General features: G+C 42.6%; 1 protein-coding gene across 1 annotated transcript in view; it reads right to left on the bottom strand.

Moving 5' to 3' along the window:
• slc35e1 (solute carrier family 35 member E1) overlaps nucleotides 1-19,799 on the bottom strand; it is a 59,918-nt gene extending 40,119 nt beyond the window's left edge. Inside the window, exons 1-3 of the mRNA XM_063032239.1 lie at nucleotides 19,422-19,799; nucleotides 1,413-1,483; nucleotides 409-546 (exon numbers count right to left, since the gene is read on the bottom strand). Coding sequence (XP_062888309.1) covers nucleotides 409-546; nucleotides 1,413-1,483; nucleotides 19,422-19,752 — 540 coding nt within the window. The 5' untranslated portion in view covers nucleotides 19,753-19,799. The remainder of the gene's footprint in view (nucleotides 1-408; nucleotides 547-1,412; nucleotides 1,484-19,421) is intronic.
• Between the last annotated feature and the right edge of the window lie 1,624 nt (nucleotides 19,800-21,423).

The raw sequence follows: 21,423 nt of genomic DNA, 5'->3' as shown, positions 1-21,423 counted from the left end.
CATGTAGGACTTTGGTAAAGTTTATATAGACAATACTGTATCTACTGCCTTGTCCTATTCAATCTTCTTGGTCACTCAATAAAATTTGTGAGGCATGATCTTCCACACACTTGTCCTGCCGAAGGGTTTCAGCCCGAAACATTGACTGTACTCTTTCCCATAGATGCTGCCTTGGTCTGCTGAGTTCCTCCAGCATTTTGTGTGTGTCACTGTACTCAACCTAGTTTAATATTTAACCCGCATATGTGAGTGCAATCCAGTTCTTTTACTTGTGGTCATGGGTCTCAAAAGGGAGAAAATGTAAATGTAAAAAGCAGGAATCCAGTCCTCCAAAAATAATTAGAACTATTGTACCTTCACCATAACTGGATAAATGCCAAACAAAAAAATTCAGAGCTTTTTTTTTACCTTTTTAGAGAAGATGTTCTGAAGAGAAAAGCAGAGGGTGGCAGCAAGTGCACTAACTAGTCCCCAAATGTCAAAGGAGAGTTCAGTCACTGTTGCCAAGAAAACTCCAGATATGATTGGGATAAGCGACATGTAGACCTGCCAGAAAGGGAAATTACAGTTAGTACATGTAAAATCAGATTTTTAAGGTTAATTAACCCAAAATTTTTCTCCATTGAGATCTGCATCAGCTTTTGTTTAATGAAACAAAATAATAATGAAACTGCATTAAGGATACAAGGTGGCTAAGAAAACATCAGTTCTGATTGCAAGACAAATTTACACAAATTGGTTTTGTGTAAGCTGGCTGCCGTGTTTCCTTTATCATAGCAATGACTGCATTCAATGTATTTTATTGAAGTTATCAAAGAATCACATTAATATTGGTCTCATCTTCAAAACTTGAACCAAAGAAGAATGGTGGAGCAAATAAAACCAACTAAACTCTGTGCTCTGAGAACTGAAGGTAATTTCTTCCAGGCTGGAAGCATTCCCACAGCATTAGGAAAGACCATCAGACATCGGAGCAGAATTAGGCCATTCGGTCCTTTGGATCTATTCCACTATTTCATCATGGCCGATCCATTTCCCTTTCAGCCCCATTCTCCTGGAAGAATGGATGGGTTCCTGTCACTGTTCGCTTCAGGTTAGCCCCGAAGAAATTTGGACTAGAATGCCTCCCATTCTCTAATGCATGTTAAACCAGTCACATTGTTGTGATTGCCAGAAATGTCAGGCTCTTCTCAGTAAGAGAAGCACAGATTTGAGAAAGGGAAAAGAGATCACGTTTATGAGCAAAGATCTTCCTCCAGAAAACCACAGTTCTGAAAAAAAATTTAAAAATCTAAATTAGGAGCATTTGGAATATGTTTACGATTTGAAGCATAACGTGCAATATATTGTCCCATTTTTAGCTCTTGATTATCCCCCAATGAGGGGAAAATAAAAACACAAAATACACATACCTTCATAGTTTGCTTCTCCTTCATGATGATACGGGACAGAAACACCACCCAAATAGGCATGGTAGCCTTAACTAAGAAGGAAAACAAAGGGAGAAGATTAGAAACAATTCAATGCTACCCCACAATTAAAATATAAGTGAACGATATTAGATATTTGTGCAAACTATCTGAAAAGAGTTTAAGATTACAACACAATACTTACTGAGTCTAGCTCATGGCGCTTTATAAACACGAAAAGTTGAAGATATTCATTTGGTCTGTTCTCTGAAGTTAGCCTTATGATGGTGCCTGGATTACCAGCATGTAATATCTACTTGATGGAGCAGTGAGTTATTTACCTTAACTGTACAAGTCAATAAACTGGTCATACTGCTGTAAAGTCCTCTCCCATTTCTTTCACACACTCCTTCAACAAGTCCATTCCTGCAACTAAGACTGCTACATTAGGTTCCTTAGACTTCCCCTTCCTTCCCCAACACAGTGGCTTAAACTTCCTCTGAAGCTACCCACATCCAACTTGGGCAATATAGAAAAGCAGGAAAATGTGATTGATTGTGGAATCTTTTTGAAGGTGGTCAAAATTACAGAGAATGTGGAGACAAGTGGAAGGCAAGGGAACCCTATCAGAAAATGCATGAGACGTATTCGGGAGCTTTGATAAAACTGATGAAGGGGAAACCACACATAGAAAGAAGGGACACACATCAAAGTTGCTGGTGAACGCAGCAGGCCAGGCAGCATCTCTAGGAAGAGGTACAGTCGACGTTTCGGGCCGAGACCCTTTGTCGGCCCGAAATGTCGACTGTACCTCTTCCTAGTGATGCTGCCTGGCCTGCTGTGTTCACCAGCAACTTTGATGTGTGTTGCTTGAATTTCCAGCATCTGCAGAATTCCTCGTGTTCGCGTTTTTAAATAGAAAGAAGGGACACATTTCAGAGGCACCTGTACAGCAAGTCTCATAATTGGAGCAAATACAACAGAGGAACTGGGAGAATGAAATAGAGGATGCAGGGTAGGATGAAGAGCAGTCAAGGTAGTTGTGGGAGTTGGCAGTCTTTAAATGGCTGTTGGCGGTTAGCCTATTTCCTAAGTGGAGATGGTGAGATCCAGAAAAGGGACGACTCAAGAGTACAGTATGGCCCAATAGGCATTAGCTATGTCAGAAGACATATCTAACATAATACATACCTTCTGTATTGAGACTTATATAATTATACAGCATGGAAAAAGTTCATTCGGTCCACCATATCTATGTGGATGAATGTTCACCCATCCAGCTGGCCCATTGACTTCTGTACTTAGGCAATACAAGTGCTCATCTGGACACTGAGTGCTTCCACCACTTTCTCAGACATTGTATTCTAAGAACTCTCGGGGTGAAAAAGGTCCCCATCAAATCACCTCTAAATTTCTTATCCATTACCTTAAATCCAAGTTCTCAAGTTCTACCTACCTTTTATATGAGGAAATATTTATTGCAGTCCACCTTCCCACTTTCATGATCATGTTTCCTCTGCTCCACAGAAATTAGCCTCTCCACAAAATTGTACCTCTCTTTCTCAGGTAACCAATTTCCCCCGGGATCAATAAAGTATGACTATGACTATGTCTATGACTAACATCCTGGTGGTTTTCACCTTCACCCACTCCAGCACTCTAGTAATCAGAGGTATAGATAGGGCAGACTGCATGGATTAAGTCTGACCAATGTTTTATGATATTGCAGCATAACCTCCTTCTCACTAATGAAGACTAATATCCATATTACCTTCTTAACCTTGATTACCTGTGCTTGCATCTTCAAGGATCTTTGGACTTTTACATCAATGACCCTGTTGTTCATTACTCCATAGGGTCCTACCATTTATGGTCTATTTCCAAGCCTCATTGGTACTCCCAAACTGCATCACCTAACATTTATATAGATTAAATTCTATCTGCCATCTCTCAGCCCATTTCATTAATATCACCTTGTAGTCTAAGACTACCTATCAACAACTCCACCAACCCTAGTGTCAACTGTGAGCTTACTATCATCCCCACTCCCCCCTTCCCCCACACAAGTGACCACGATAACATCTGGAATAAAAAGAGATGAATCCCAAGTGTTATATTTAAATAATGCAGATTGGAACATATACATTGCTGCATTATCCTTACAATTCTCATATCCTAATACAAATGAAAAGAAATGCTATAGATGTCTCAAGGCAAATACATATAAATCTATTTATTAATTTTTGGTAGGATTACTTGGAAAAGCTTTTGCTTGAAGTGATTACATATTAACTTATTATTGATCTATAGTGTCTCTGAAAAGCGGAGGTGGTGGAGTACGTCTCATGATTAACTCTTCTTGGTCCACAAATATATCAATGCTGTCCCAATTCTGCTCACCAGACCTGGAATATCTAGCAATTAAGTGCCGTCCTTTTTACCTACGATGAGGGCACTCAGGGGTCATTTTGGTAGCAGTTTACGTTCCACCTCAGGCCAATGTCAATCAGGCTTTAGATGATCCAAGCGATGGGATCAACACGCTTGAAACAACACACCCTAGCACCTTCACCATCGTTCTGGGAGATTTTAAGCAGCCCAGTCTAAAAAAATCACTAAGCAATTACCATCAACAGATCACTTGCAATACCAGAGGAAACAACATACTGGACCATTGCTACACCACCATCAAAAATGCCTACCGTGTTATTCAACACCCTCACTTCGGGAAGTCTGATCACCTGGCTGTACTTCTACTCCTTGAGTATAGGCAGAGACTGAAGACTGCAGCACCAGCAGTGAGGACCAAGAGGTATGGACAAGGGAAGTACAGGAGCACCTACAGGACTTCTTTGAATCGGTGGACTGGACTGTATTCATGGATTCATCTTCAAACCTGGATGAGTATGCTGCAGTTGTTACCGACTTCATTAAAACCTATGTGGATGAGTGTGTGCCTATGAAGACTCACTGTACATTCCCAAACCAAAAGCCATGGATGAACCAGGAGGTACATCATCTGCTGAAGGTTAGGTCTGTGGCATTCAAGTCTGGCGACCAGGCCTGTACCAGAAAACCAGGTATGATTTGCACAGGGCTATTTCAAGGGTGGGGAAACAATTTCTAATGAGGTTGGAGGCAACATTGGATGCGTGACAACTCTGGCAGGGTTTGCAAGACATTACTTCCTACAAAGCGAAACCAAATAGCATGGATGGCAGCGATGCTTCACTACCAGATGAACTCAGTGCCTTCTATGCACGCTTTGAAAGGGAGAACACAACTACAGCTGTGAAAATCCCTGCTGCACTTAATGACCCTGTGATCTCAGAGGCCAATGTTAGGCTGTCTTTAAAGAGAGTGAACACTCACAGGTGGAAGGTCCCGACTGAGTTCCTGGTTAGGCTCTGAAAACCTGGTGCCAAACAACTGGCGGGAGTATTCAACGACACTTTCTCACTGCTATGGCTGGAGGTTCCCACTTGCTTCAAAAAGGCAACAATTATACCAGTGCCTAGGAATAATAATGTGAGCTGCCTTAATGACTATCACTCAGTAGCACTCACATCGACAATGCTTTGAGAGGTTGGTCATGACTAGAATAAACTCCTGCCTCAGCAAGGACCTGGACCCATTGTAACTTGCCTATCGCCACAATAGGTCAATGGCAGATGCAATCTCAATGGCTCTTCACATGGCTTTAGACCACCCGGACAACACAAACACCTATGAACAGCATCCTGACATTGACTATAGCTCAGCATTTAATACCATCATTCCCACAATTCTGATTGAGAAGTTGCAGAACCTGGGCCTCCGTACCTCCCTCTGCAACTGGATCCTCGACTTCCTAACTGGAAGACCACAATCTGTGCGGATTGGTGATAACATCTCCTCCTCTCTGACAATCAACACTGGCGCACCTCAGGGGTGTGTGCTTAGCCCACTGTTCTACTTTCTATATACACATGGCTAAGCATAGCTCAAATACCATCCATAAATTTGCTGACGATACAACCATTATTGGCAGAATTTCAGGTGGTGACAAGAGGGCATACAGGAGTGAGATATGCCAACTGGTGGAGTTGTATCGCAGCAACAACCTGGCACTCAACGTCAGTAAGACGAAAGAGCTGATTGTGGACTTCAGGAAGGGTAAGACGAAGGAACACATACCAATCCTCATAGAGGGATCAGAAGTGGAGAAAGTGAGCAGTTTCAAGTTCCTGGCTGTCAAGATCTCTTGAGGATCTAACCTGATCCCAACATATCGATACAGTTATAAAGAAGGAAAAGTACCCAGGACGTCTTCAAGGGGCTATGTCAGAAAGGCACCGTCCATATTAAGGACCTCCAGCATCCAGGGCATGCCCTTTTCTCGCTGTTGCCATCAGTTAGGAGGTACAGAAGCCTGAAGGCACACACTCAACATTTCAGGAACAGCTTCTTCCCCTCTGCCATCTGATTCCTAAATGGACATTGAACCCTTGGACATTACCTCACTTTTTTAATATATAGTATTTGTTTTTTTCCACAATTTTTTATCTATTCAGTATACATATACTATAATTTAGTTATTTATTTATTATTATTTTATTTTGAGTTTTTTTCTTCTGTATTGTGTATTGCATTGAACTGCTGCTGATAGGTTAACAAATTTCATAGAAACATAGAAACATAGAAAATAGGTGCAGGAGTAGGCCATTCGGCCCTTCGAGCCTGCACCGCCATTTATTATGATCATGGCTGATCATCCAACTCAGAACCCAGCCTTCCCTCCATACCCCCTGACCCCTGTAGCCACAAGGGCCATATCTAACTTCCTTTTAAACATAGCTAATGAACTGGCCTCAACAGTTTGCTGTGGCAGAGAATTCCACAGATTCACCACTCTCTGTGTGAAGAAGTTTTTCCTAATCTCGGTCCTAAAAGGCTTCCCCTCTATCTTCAAACTGTGACCCCTCGTTCTGGACCTCCCCAACATCGGGAACAATCTTCCCGCATCCAGCCTGTCCAATCCCTTTAGGATCTTATACGTTTCAATCAGATCCCCCCTCAATCTTCTAAATTCCAACGAGTACAAGCCCAGTTCATCCAGTCTTTCTTCATATGAAAGACCTGCCATCCCAGGAATCAATCTGGTGAACCTTCTTTGTACTCCCTCTATGGCAAAGATGTCTTTCCTCAGATTAGGGGACCAAAACTGCACACAATACTCCAGGTGTGGTCTCACCAAGGCCTTGTACAACTGCAGTAGTACCTCCCTGCTCCTGTACTCGAATCCTCTCGCTATAAATGCCAGCATACCGTTCGCCTTTTTCACCGCCTGCTGTACCTGCATGCCCACTTTCAATGACTGGTGTATAATGACACCCAGGTCTCGTTGCACCTCCCCTTTTCCTAATCGGCCACCATTCAGATAATAATCTGTTTTCCTATTTTTGCCACCAAAGTGGATAACTTCACATTTATCCACATTAAATTGCATCTGCCATGAGTTTGCCCACTCACCCAACCTATCCAAGTCACCCTGCATCCTCTTAGCATCCTCCTCACTGCTAACACTGCCACCCAGCTTCGTGTCATCCGCAAACTTGGAGATGCTGCATTTAATTTCCTCATCCAAGTCATTAATATATATTGTAAACAACTGGGGTCCCAGCACTGAGCCTTGCGGTACCCCACTAGTCACCGCCTGCCATTCTGAAAAGGTCCCGTTTATTCCCACTCTTTGCTTCCTGTCTGCTAACCAATTCTCCACCCACACCAATACCTTACCCCCAATACCGTGTGCTTTAAGTTTGCACACTAATCTCCTGTGTGGGACCTTGTCAAAAGCCTTTTGAAAATCCAAATATACCACATCCACTGGTTCTCCCCTATCCACTCTACTAGTTACATCCTCAAAAAATTCTATGAGATTCGTCAGACATGATTTTCCTTTCACAAATCCATGCTGACTTTGTCCAATCATTTCACCGCTTTCGAAATGTGCTGTTATCACATCCTTGATAACTGACTCCAGCAGTTTCCCCACCACCGACGTTAGGCTAACTGGCCTATAATTCCCCGGTTTCTCTCTCCCTCCTTTTTTAAAAAGTGGGGTTACATTAGCCACCCTCCAATCCTCAGGAACTAGTCCAGAATCTAACGAGTTTTGAAAAATTATCACTAATGCATCCACTATTTCTTGGGCTACTTCCTTAAGCACTCTGGGATGCAGACCATCTGGCCCTGGGGATTTATCTGCCTTCAATCCCTTCAATTTACCCAACACCACTTCCCTACTAACATGTATTTCGCTCAGTTCCTCCATCTCACTGGACCCTCTGTCCCTTACTATTTCTGGAAGATTATTTATGTCCTCCTTAGTGAAGACAGAACCAAAGTAATTATTCAATTGGTCTGCCATGTCCTTGCTCCCCATAATCAATTCACCTGTTTCTGTTTGCAGGGGACCTACATTTGTCTTTATCAGTCTTTTCCTTTTTACATATCTATAAAAGCTTTTACAGTCCGTTTTTATGTTCTCTGCCAGTTTTCCCTCATAATCTTTTTTCCCCTTCCTAATTAAGCCCTTTGTCCTCCTCTGCTGAACTCTGAATTTCTCCCAGTCCTCAGGTGAGCCACTTTCTCTGGCTAATTTGTATGCTACTTCTTTGGAATTGATACTATCCCTAATTTCTCTTGTCAGCCACGGGTGCACTACCTTCCTTGATTTATTCTTTTGCCAAACTGGGATGAACAATTGTTGTAGTTCATCCATGCAACCTTTAAATGCCTGCCATTGCATATCCACCGTCAATCCTTTAAGTGTCATTTGCCAGTCTATCTTAGCTAATTCACGACTCATACCTTCAAAGTTACCCCTCTTTAAGTTCAGAACCTTTGTTTCTGAATTAACTACGTCACTCTCCATGTTAATGAAGAATTCCACCATATTATGGTCACTCTTACCCAAGGGGCCTCTCACGACAAGATCGCTAATTAACCCTTCCTCATTGCTCAAAACCCAGTCCAGAATAGCCTGCTCTCTAGTCGGTTCCTCGACATGTTGGTTCAAAAAACCATCCCGCATACATTCCAAGAAATCCTCTTCCTCAGCACCTTTACCAATTTGGTTCACCCAGTCTACATGTAGATTGAAGTCACCCATTATAACTGCTGTTCCTTTATTGCACACATTTCTAATTTCCTGTTTAATACCATCTCCGACCTCACTACTACTGTTAGGTGGCCTGTACACAACTCCCACCAGCGTCTTCTGCCCCTTAGTGTTACGCAGCTCTACCCATATCGATTCCACATCTTCCCGGCTTATGTCCTTCCTTTCTATTGCGTTAATCTCTTTTTTAACCAGCAACGCCACCCCACCTCCCCTTCCTTCATGTCTATCCCTCCTGAATATTGAATATCCCTGAATGTTGAGCTCCCATCCCTGGTCACCCTGGAGCCATGTCTCTGTGATCCCAACTATATCATAATCATTAATAACAATCTGCACTTTCAATTCATCCACCTTATTACGAATGCTCCTTGCATTGACACATAAAGCCTTCAGGCGCTCTTTTACAACTCTCTTAGCCCTTTTTAATGCTTGCCCTGGATTTGTCGGCCTGCCACTTTTACTTTTCCCCTTTGTACTTTTTGCTTCTATGCTCACTTTACACCCCTCTGTCTCTCTGCACTGGTTCCCATCCCTCTGTTGTGAACTAACCTCCTCACACCTAGCCTCTTTAATTTGATTCCCACCCCCCAACCATTCTAGTTTAAAGTCACCTCAGTAGCCCCCGCTAATCTCCCTGCCAGGATATTGGCCCCCTAGGATTTAAGTGTAACCCGTCCTTTTTGTACAGGTCACACCTGCGCCAAAAGAGGTCCCAATGATCCAAAAACTTGAATCCCTGCCCCCTGCTCCAATCCCTCAGCCACGCATTTATCCTCCACCTCATCGCATTCCTACTCTCACTGTCGCGTGGCACAGGCAGTAATCCCGAGATTACTACCTTTGCGGTCCTTTTTCTCAACTCCCTTCCTAGCTCCCTATATTCTTCTTTCAGGACCTCATCCCTTTTCCTACCTATGTCATTGGTACCTATATGTACCAGGACCTCTGTTCTTCACCCTCCCACTTCAGGATATCTTGGACACGATCAGAAATATCCCGGACCCTGGCACCAGGGAGGCAAACTACCATCCGAGTCTCTGGACTGCGTCCACAGAATCACCTATCTGACCCCCTTACTATCGAGTCCCCTATCACAACTGCCCTCCTCTTCCTTGCCCTACCCTTCTGAGCTACAGGGCCAGACTCTGTGCCGGAGGCAGGGCCACTGTCGCTTCCCCCGGGTAAGCTGTCCCCTCCAACAGTACTCAAACAGGAGTACCTGTTGTTAAGGGGCACAGCCGCCAGGGTACTCCCCATCACCTGCCTTTTCCCCTTCCTCCTCCTAACCGTGACCCACTTGTCTGCCTCCCGTGGCCCCGGCGTGACCACCTGCCTTCCACTCCTCTCTATCACCTCCTCGCTCTCCCTGACCAGACGAAGGTCATCGAGCTGCAGCTCCAGTTCCGTAACGCGGTCCCTTAGGAGCTGCATCTCGATGCACTTGGCGCAGATGTAGACGTCCGGGAGGCTTGGAGACTCCAGGGCCTCCCACATCCGACACCGAGAACAGCAAACTGCCCTCACAGTCATAATGCCCCTCTCCTCAAATAGCAACAGAAAATGAATGATACATACCAGTGATACTAAACTTGATTCTGATTCTAAAATGGAAGCAAGCATTTCAAAAGGAGATACAAAGCTATAGTAAAATTAATCAGTGGTCTCTAGTTGCTTAAAATGTGCAGATTTAGTTTTAAGAAAAGCTTGGGAAATATTCTCACAAAACTACAAATAACTTGCCTTGATGGCCCATTCTATCAGGGAGGATGTGGCAAAAAAATATGGAATTACAATTATTTAAACTTATTCCTGATTAGAAGATTTTCTACAAAACTATTCTACCTGGATTATACTTAGTGAGCATAAATTGAGCTTCTGTTAACAGGAAAGCTTCTTCATGTTTTAAAATCAGTGGAACGTATTGGCACTTCATGCCCAAACATTGAAAATAAATATGAATTGTACCTCACTTTTCCAGATTGGTTTGGGGCTTTCCAGGTGGAGGTAGTGGAGTGAGGGAGAAGAGAAAGAAAAGTCTAAATCACCTGATCTTTCAGGCCAAAAGGGTGAACATGACATTACTGGTTACAAGATGAACAGAAGAGTTTTAGATGACCTTCAGTTTACAGAGTGTAGATGAAGGAAGTTGGTCAAGACTGCAATGTAATAGTCATACCTGGAGTTACAGAGCTGTTGGGATTGGTCTTTTTTAATGTTTTTATAAGATATTAGATGAATTAATGCAAGACTAATTTGTATTTTTAACAAACTTTGTATTTTTTTACAATAGGTGGTGTTTTGTCCCCACTTACTGGCAGAAATGTGATATAGCAGTTACATAACGGTTTGTCACCTTTTCATTTTCAATTGGCGAAGTGTTAGCACATGATCCATGCGCTATGATTGTGTAGCCTTTGATTGGATTTTCTTACCCAAGGAATTTGTCTTATATGCAGTATAAGTGTCAATTTTTGGAAAAAAGCGACATCTTTTAAGAGACTCTTAGACAGGTACATGGAGCTTAGAAAAATAGAGGTCTCTGTGGTAGGGAAATTCTCGGCAGCTTCTAGAGTAGGTTACATGATCCGCACAACACTGTGGGCCGAAGGCCTGTAATGTGGTATAGATTTTCTATGTTTATATCTTTGCTCCTTTGTTCTCTGTCAACTCCTCACTTAGTGTCACATTCTTTTTAATCTGTTCCTTTGTTTAAATTTCAATTAAATGATCATGAAGAATAATTTTTCTACACGTACTTGGACTCCTAAACAAACCTGGGGAACAACCTGGAGATCTGACAGAGCCTTCATGAACAATTTGGTCATAGGTTATCTGAGACAGAAGTGGGGTTTGGTGATGTTATGGAGTCATCAATGCTTTGTTAACTATGAATGCACTGGCATGTCTTATGAATGGCAAAGAGGACACATCTTTCCTACTAAAAACACCACTCAGTGATGACACTGAACGACTAAGATTTTGCTTCCTAAATACTTCTGGGTGTATCTTATGGATCTGGGCTACCTATCACAGAAATCACCATAATTCCCCATCACACCACCATTAAAAAAAAAATTACCTATGTTTGTTATTTCAATTCATAATTCAAGTCAATTAAAATCTTGCCCACAATGTAAGCTGAGAAGTTTTCTATCTTGTCCAGGTATGCCTACGTATATTTAGGCAGGGCAAATGCTGCATGGCAGGACAGGGTTTAGAAAAGCTGTAAATTTCTGTGAAGAATTTCAATATTTGAGACAGATATTTACCAGAATAACTGATGCCAAAATTTTAAGGAAGGTATTTTTGTTGGCCCACAAATCAAACAGGTCATCAATGACAGGCACTTCGAAAAACTCCTAATGGGATCGGAGAAATTCACATGAAAAGCATTCAAGGATGCTGAAGGATGTTGAAAATTTTCTTGGCAAATACAGAACACCAAACCATGAGGGCTGGTTGACAACATGCTTCAAGCATAGAAAACCACGAAGTGCAATATGTCAGTAAAGATTCACTTTCTACATTCCCACTTAAACTTCTTCCCTGCAAAGCTTAGCACTGTCAGTGACGAGCATGGTGAAAGGTTTCAGAGCAACTGGAATCCATCCATACTGACTGATTACTGTTGGACATTAAGCAAGAAGCCTTAGACACTGAGCACAAATGAAAATCTTCAATAAAACATTATACAATTAAACACATTATATTCAATAAAAGTTAATTTCTTGTTTCTCCAAATTTCTATGTGATACAAGTAGTCTGAAATTGAATTTGTGCTCAGCTTCAAGTGGTCTCTCATAAACAAAAAAAAAATTCTGAGGAACCAACATTTACAAAAAAAATTGTCGCCTAGTGTGATTTGTTTTTACAGATGGGATGAAAACAAAAGATACTAATTTTTATTAAGCTACTTCTAAGGCACTCATGATATCACTGGGAAATAAGCCCATAGCATACAATATAACGAACAGTGGCTACTGAACAGATGAAACTAAAATAACATATGCAAAATACTGGCCGAGAGCTTTCATCAGGACTGGAAAGAAAGGGGAGAGAAGTGAGAGTAAGAAGCTGGAAGGAAGTAGTACAAAGTGGTAGGTAATAAGTGAAACGAGAAGGGGAGGAGTGAAGTGAAGAGCTGGGAAGTTGATTGGTGAAGAAGAGAAAGGGATGGAGGATAGAAGACCATGGAAGAAAGGGACACAAACATCACTTCCTTGAACTTCTGGTAATTCCACCCCCCCCCCCGGCACTTCAACATTACTATTTCCCTCTCTCACCTTATCTCCCTACCTGCTCATCACCTCTCTGGTGCTCCTCCCCCTTCCCCGGTCTTCTATCCTCTCCCATCGAATTACCCCTCCTCCAGCCCTTTCTCTTTCACCACTCAACTTCCCAGCTCTTTACTTCACCCCCTCCCCCACCTACCACCTGCCACCCTGAGCTTCTTCCTCCCCTGCCCCCACCTTCTTACTCTGACTTCTCCCCTTCCGTTTCAGTCCTGAAGAAGGGACTCAAACCGAAATGTTGACTGTTTACTCTTTTCTATAGATGCCGCCTGGCCTGCTGAGTTCCTCCAGCATTTTGTGTGTGTTACCCTGGATCTCCAGCATCTGCAAATTTTCTCATGTTTGAGATGTAACTAAAAAATCTGCACGCAAACAAATTGAGGACAGCGCAAGGAAAATGTGTGGAGATACCTGGAATTACTTTAATGGTCAGTTAGGCCATTTACTCAGAAAATAAATTACGAAAACAAAGAATTTGTATTTATATAAAACAGGTCACACAGGATTTCCAAACACATATATAGCATGAGCTCACAAACAACAATACAATATTATTTTTATGGTGCTAGTTAAAGACAGTGCATGTTCTTTTATACAACTATCTAATACATCCCATTCTAGCTTTCTTTATGCTCTACGGCATACACTGTGGAAGATAATTTCCTACTGTTAGATTAGGATAATTATAGTCTCAGGGAAACTAGATAACAAACTAATAGTTTTTGCTAATCTCTATGCTCCGAATATAGATGGTCCTGGATTTTTTGAACATTTTTTTTCCTTTTTACCAGACCTGAATTTGTACTCTTTAATCTTGGGAGGGAATTTTAATTGTTGTCTTGACCCAGTTTTAGACCGTTCATTTTTGAAACGATTGAATATTAGAAGATCTGCCTCCTATATTCAATCTTTTCTAATGAAATGTGACATTATTGACGTTTGGCGGTTTTTTATACCCATCAAGTAGAGAATATTCCTTTTTTTCCTCATGTTCATCATACCTATTCCAGGATTGATTTTTTTTTATTCATTTGATACCCTCTGTTCAATTTTGTGATTATAAAGGAATTGCTGTTTCAGATCATGCCCCCATTTTTTTTAACCTTTAAATCTTCTGGGTGTTTCTCGATCGAACAGATTTTGGCGTTTTAATCCAATTTTACTTCGGATAAGGCTTTTTTTTTACAACTTTTAGAGAGTCAAATTTCTTTTTTCTTTGAAGAGAATACACTAGATGGCACTTCTAGCCTTATTATTTGGGGTGCTTTCAAGGCTTATATTAGAGGCCAAGTTATTTCCTATACAGCAAGTATTGAGAAAAAAGCTAATAAGGAGAGAACTGATTTAGCTAATCAACTGAAACATTTAGATCAAAAATATGCTTCTGATCCGGATCCCGTTTTGTATAAAGGACATGTGGAAGATAAAACTAAATATGATCTGTTCTTAACTTACCCTGTTGAAACTCAACTTTTAAAAGAGAAAAGTCAATTTCATGTTCATAGTGATAAAACGGGAAAACTTTTGGCTAATCAACTTAAAACTTTAACAGTTAAATTAACGAAATCTCCAAAGCGAATGGTGATAAAACTTCTGATCAATTAGAAATAAATGATACTTTTAGAGAATTTTACTCTAAACTGTATAGTTCAGATTCCCCTAAAGCCAGTTTTGCTATGACTAATAAATGGGTTTTGGATCAACCTTTTTCTTCCGAGGAAATTGCCCGGTTGTCCATTCTCTGAGTTCAGAAAAGGCTCCCGGTCCTGACGGAATTTCTGAAGAGTTCTACAAGGCTTTTGCTCCTTTGCTTATTCCTCACTTTCTGTTCTTTCTGACTCTTTTAAATTAGGTAGGTTGCCACAATCTTTTTATGATGCCTCTATTTCACTTATTCTCAAAAAGAATAAAGATCCAACTGATTGCTCTTCCGACAGACCTATTTCTTTACTTAATGTTGATGCTAAAATTTTATCTAAACTTTTGGCTCATAGGACGGAAAACATTCTGCCTTATATCATCTCTGATGACCAGGCCGGATTTATTAAAAATCGTTATTCTCTTTTTAACATTCGTTGTTTACTGAATGTTATTTATTCTCCCTCTGAAGAAACTTCGGAATGCGTGATTTCTTTGGATGCTGAGAAAGCCTTTAACTGGGTTGAATGGAATTATCTATACTTCATACTTTATTGTCGCCAAATAATTGATACTAGAACGTACAATCATCACAACGATATTTGATTCTGCACTTCCCGCTCCCTGGATTACAAATCGATAGTAAATATTAAAAATTTAAATTATAAATCATAAGTAGAAAATAGAAAAATGGAAAATAAGGTAGTGCAAAAAAACCGAGAGGCAGGTCCGGATATTTGGAGGGTACGGCCCAGATCCGGGTCAGGATCCGTTCAGTAGTCTTATCACAGTTGGAAAGAAGCTGTTCCCAAATCTGGCCGTACAAGTCTTCAAGCTCCTGAGCCTTCTCTCGGAGGGAAGAGGGACGAAAAGTGTGTTGGCTGGGTGGGTCGTGTCCTTGATTATCCTGGCAGCACTGCTCCTACAGCGTGCAGTGTAAAGTGAGTCCAAGGACGTAAGATTGGTTTGTGTGATGTTCTGCGCCATGTTCACAATCTTCTGCAGCTTCTTCCAGTCTTGGACAGGACAACTTCCATACCAGGTTGTGATGCACCCTAGAAGAATGCTTTCTACGGTGCATCTATAAAAATTAGTGAGGGTTTCAGGGGACAGGCCAAATTTTTTTAGTTTTCTCAGGAAGTAAAGGCGCTGGTGGGCCTTTTTGGCAGTGGACTTTGCTTGTTGGACCAAGTCAGGTCATTTGTGATATTGACCCCGAGGAACTGAAAGCTTTTGACCTGTTCCGCTTGCACACCACCGATGTAAATTGGGTCGTGCGGTCCGCTACTCCTTCTGAAGTCAACAACCAATTCCTTCGTCTTGCTGACGTTGAGGAATAGGTTATTGTCTAAGCACCACGCCACCAGGTTCTTAATTTCCTCTCTGTACTCTCTGTATTTAAAATATTAGAAAAATTTAAATTTGGCTCCAATTTTATTCAATTGATTAAATTACTTTATGCATCTCCCACTGCACAGGTTCTTACTAACTCTCAGAGTTCTAAACCATTTAATCTCCAACGTGGAAACTGACAAGGATGTCCTTTGAGTCCTTTGCTTTTTGATATGGCTTTAGAGCCTTTAGCCATCGCGTTTCGTGAATCTGTTGACATCTCAGGTATTTTAAGGAGGGGTATAAGGTGTCGCTTTATGCTGATGACCTTTTGCTCTACATTTCTAATGTGGAGTCCTCTCTACCCTCAGTACTCTCTTTACTTTCTGAATTTAGTCAGTTCTCAGGATATAAGAGGATGCTGTCCAAGTTGCATGCCATCTTGGACAATGTCTCCCATCCACTACATAATGTACTGGGTGGGCACAAGAGTACATTCAGCCAGAGACTCATTCCACCAAGATGCAACACAGAGCGTCATAGGAAGTCATTCCTGCCTGTGGCCATCAAACTTTACAACTCCTCCCCTGGAGGGTCAGACACCCTGAGCCAATAGGCTGGTCCTGGACTTATTTCCTGGCATAATTTACATATTATTATTTAATTATTTATGGTTTTATTACTATTTAATTACTTATGGTGCAACTGTAATGAAAACCAATTTCCCCCGGGATCAATAAAGTATGACTACTATAAACTTAATCTTCATAAGAGTGAACTTTTTTCCTTTGAATAATTTGGTATCAGTCAACTCTGACCTTCCTTTTAAAATTGTAAGAAATCAATTTACGTACTTGGGTATAACAATTACTAAGAATTATAAATTTCTTTTTAAAGAAAACTTTAACACTCTTTTAGAATATGTTAAGAAGGTACTATCAAATTGGTCTCCCCTTTCTTTATTGCTGATTGGACGTATTAATTCTATTAAAATGAATATTTTGCCTAAATTCGTGTACTTATTTCAAGCCCTACATGTCTTTATTCCTAAATCCTAGTGGGAGGGGGAGATCCAAAATGATAGAAGACAGGAGGGGTTGGGATGGAGCCAAGAGAGGGACAGTTGATTGGCAAAAGGGATACGAGGCTGGAGAAAGGAGAGGATCATGGGACGGGAGGCCTAGGGAGAAAGAAAGTAGGAGGGGAGCTCAGAGGATGGGCAAGGAATTATAGTGAGAGGGACAGAGGGAAAAAAAAGAGGAAAGGGGGGGGAAATAATAAATAAATAAGGGATAGGGTACGAAGGGGAGGTGTGGCATTAACGGAAGTTAGAGAAGTCAATGTTCATCAGGATGGAGGCTAACCAGACGGAATATAAGGTGTTGTTCCTCTAACCTGAATTGGAGGAACCTTCCAATTTCAAATCTTTTACTATCCCTTCTTTCAGTTAGTCCTGACAAAGGATCTCGGCCCGAAACGTCGACAGTACCTCTTTCTATAGATGCTGCCTGGCCTGCTGTGTTCACCAGCACTTTTTGTGTGTGTTGCTTGAATTTCCAGCATCTGCAGATTTCCTCGTGTTGGCCTATAATTTCCTTTCTTTTGCCTTCCTCCCTTCTTAAAGAGTGGAGTGACATTTGCAATCTTCCAGTCCTCTGGGACCATGCCAGGATCAAGTGATTATTTAAAGATCATGACCAATACATCCGTTATCTCTTCAGCAACCTCTCTCGGAACTCTGAGATGTAGTTCATCTGGCCCTGGTGACTTATCCACCTTAAGACCTTTCAGTTTGCCTAGCACTTTTCCCTTTGAAATAGCAATGGCACTCACTCCTACTCTCTGACACTCATGAACCTCTGGTACACAACTAGTGTCTTCCACAGTGAAGACAGATGCAAAGTACCCATTAAGTTCATCTGCCATTTCTTTGTCCCCAATACTACCTCACCAGCATCATTTTCCAGTGGTCAACTCTCACCTCTTTTTTATTCTTTATATAACTGTAAAAATAATTTGGTATCCTGCTTTATATCATTGGCTAGTTTGCCCTCATATTTCATCTTTTCCCTTCTTATAGAATTTTTAGTTGCCTTTTGTTGGATTTCAAAAGCTTCCCAATCATCCAACTTCCCACTCACTTTTGCTAACTTATATGCCCTTTCCTTGTCTTTTATGCAATCCTTAACGTCCCTTGTCAGCCACAGTGGCCTACCCCTGCCATTTGAGAACAACTTCTGTGGGACATATCTATCCTGCGCCTTGTGAACTATTCCCAGAAACTTCAGCCACCTCCGCTCTGCCATCATCCCCACCAGTATCTTCCTCCAATCCACCTGGGCAAGCTCCTCTCTCATGCCTCTGTAATTCCCTTTATTCCATTACGATACTAATATATGTGACTTCTGCTTCTCCCTCTCGAATTGCAGTATGAATTCAATCATATTATGATCACTGCCTCCTAAGGGCTCCTTAATGATGAGCTCCCTCATAAGATCTAGGTTATTACACAACGCGCAATCAATGATAGCCTTTCCCTGAGTAGGCTCAAGCACAAGCTGCTCTGAAAAGCCATCTCATAGGCATTCAACAAATTCCCTCTCTTGCAATCCAACACCAACCTGATTACTCCAATCTCTTTGCATATTGAAATCCCCATTACAATTGTGTCATTACCCTTACTACATGCCTTTTCCAGCTCCCTTTACAATCTCAACCCCACATCTTGGCTACTATTTGGAGGCCTATATATGATTTCCATGATGTTTTTTTCACCTTTGCAGTTTCTTAACTCCATCCACAAAGATCCAACGTTCTCTAACTCAATGTCACCGGTTAACGTCACACCAACCAATCTCTAATTGCACCATGAGTTCACCTACCTTACATCCGAATGTTACACACAGCACCTTCAGTGGTGCATTCTTCGCCCTTTGGAATTTTGCCTGAGGTACAATATAACTGTTTGCTGTGTCTGCATTTGTACCTAATCATCAGCTTGTCCTTCCTTACATCCATATTACACCCATCATCTACTTGTAAACTTGGTGACTCATCCTCAGCTCCATCATACTGGTTCCCACCCCCCTGCCATATTAGTTTAAAATCACAGACAAGTTCATGGTGAAAACAAAGATTGGCTGAACACACCTGCTCATAAGCAGAGCACAGACAGACTGAACACAAACAGAACACAGACAGGGACACAGTGAACACAGTAAGATTGATTGTACACACTGGCAGGCACACAGCAAACACAACTGACAGAACAAAACCTGCTTACACTTACAGACACACAGTGAACGGAGACAGACTGAACATACCTGCTCACAGGCAGGCGAACACAGACAGACTGACTGAAAACACATACTCACAGGCAGAACAGACAGACTGAACATACCTGCTCACAGGCAGGCGAACACAGACAGACTGACTGAAAGCATACAGGCAGAACAGACAGACACACAGTGAACAGAGATGCCGAACACACCGGCTCATGTGTAGGCACACACTGAACAAACACAGGTAAACTCAAGACACACACACCCATTGACATCGACACGCAGGCACCCCGCTCCCTACCTGTATGCGCGTACGACACGGGTACCTTCCAAATGCTGATGTGGGCCGACACCGAAGCGAAGTACTTGCCAAAGGCAAGCGGCAGCACAAGGCGCACGAAGTAGCGAGGCGGCAGCTCGGCGGCCGGCGGGATGTTCCAGGCACGAATCAGCGGTGGCATGAAGACGCAGATGGCGAGGATATGGAACAGCGACACGGTGACCGGGTATGGGAACTTGTTCAGAATCATCTTGTTGATGACGTTGCCGCCGGAGCTGACCGTGTACCAGCACAGGCAGAGGGTAAAGATCCGCACCCCTTCCCGCAACACCGACCTCCGCCGCTCCGCCATGTTGCTCCGCGACGCTGGCGCCGCGTCACCACGTCCGCGCGCGGAGGGGCGGAGCCGAACCGCCGGTTACCACGTCCGCGCGCGGAGGGGCGGAGCCGAACCGCCGCATCACCACGTCCTCGCGCGGAGAGGGCGGAGCCGAACCGCCGGTTACCACGTCCTCGCGCGGAGGGGGCGGAGCCGAGCTGTCGCGTCACCACGTCCGCGCGCGGCGGGGGCGGAGCCGGACCGGCCGGTCAGCTGCTGTCTGCCGAGAGTGAAGTTTGAACGGCCAGCAGCGTAATCGCAGATCAGCAATCAGCGGCTGGCAATCCATATCCGCTGGGTAATTTATATCCAGCAATGTGGAAATAATAACTGCACGAGTGAAGACCGTAATTCATAGGAGCAGAATTAGGCCATTCAGCCCATCAGGTTCCATCATGACTGATCCCGGATCTCTCGCAACCCCCTACACCTCCACCTGCCTTCTCGCCGTATCAGACCGATCAGGAAACGACCAACTTCCGCTTTAAATATACGCGCGGACCTGGCTCCACCGCAGTCTGTGGCACAGATTCACTACTGGCTAAAGAATAAGTTTGATGTTGATCGGGGTGAGCTTGTCTCCGTTCCTCCTGTATTCCACGATCAGCTCTTTTGTGTTTTGGACACTGAGGGAGAGGTTGTTATCTTGGTCCCACTGTGTCAGGGTGTCAACCTCTCCTCTGTAGGTGATCTCGTCACCGCCAGAAGTAAGGCTAATCAATGTCGTGGCTTCTGCAAATGTGATCAGCAGACTGGACTGTGTGGGGCAGCACTGTGATGGGTGTAAACTAGGGAGCAGAGGAGGGGACCCTGGGCGGCTCCTGTGTTCAGGGTGAGAGGGGCAGAGGTGAGGGAGCCCATCCTTACCACCTGTCGGCGATTCGAAAAGTAGTCTGGGATGTACTCAAGTTCTGCACTGACAATGCAATATCTGATAACCTTGTTTCATTCAACATACTATATTCGCCTCCTTCCATCAATCCATTTTTATCATTGTCATAGATTTTTTTTGGGGGGGTGAGCATTCTCAGCTCATTCAAATTTCCAACTTCTTTAACTTTGGTCCATAACTATCGTAGCCATTTCAGCACTACTATCTTGCTTGTTACCCACTTAATTAGAGGTACAAGAAAAATGCAGCTTTCACTCCCTTAAAAATCTTTATTCTTAGGAAATCAATCCAATTCCCTTTATTCCTTCTGATAAAGTCCCCATCCTCAATTCCTCAAGCCAAAAGACCATTTAGTAACATATAAATGTATATTACATTACATTGTTCACTACTAATCAAAACTGTCTATGGTTCAGAATCAGGAGGGGAAAACTATTACCTTTCATGACCAACCGTTCCATTACAAGCTTCTTCATTCATCAAACTCTGATTGACTACTGCTCCACCTTCTGTTCCATAATTCCAAACAAGTTCATCTTCAAACTACTTGACCATACTCAGCATCTCCCTCCATAACTGAGATACTCAGCATCTCCCTCCATAACTGGACTAATAGTCTGCAATCAGTGAACATAGGCTGCAACAGTCCACCACAATTATCATCACACTGGTGTCTCACAGATTATGTCCTTAGACCTTTTCTTTACTCCCATTAAATTCACAATTGTGTAGCCAGACTTTACTCCCTAAAA

Source organism: Mobula hypostoma, chromosome 24 (assembly GCF_963921235.1).
Source record: "Mobula hypostoma chromosome 24, sMobHyp1.1, whole genome shotgun sequence".
Lineage (NCBI taxonomy): Eukaryota > Metazoa > Chordata > Chondrichthyes > Myliobatiformes > Myliobatidae > Mobula > Mobula hypostoma.
The sequence above is the reverse complement of the archived record's forward strand: the minus strand, read 5'-3'. Positions and strand labels throughout refer to the sequence as shown.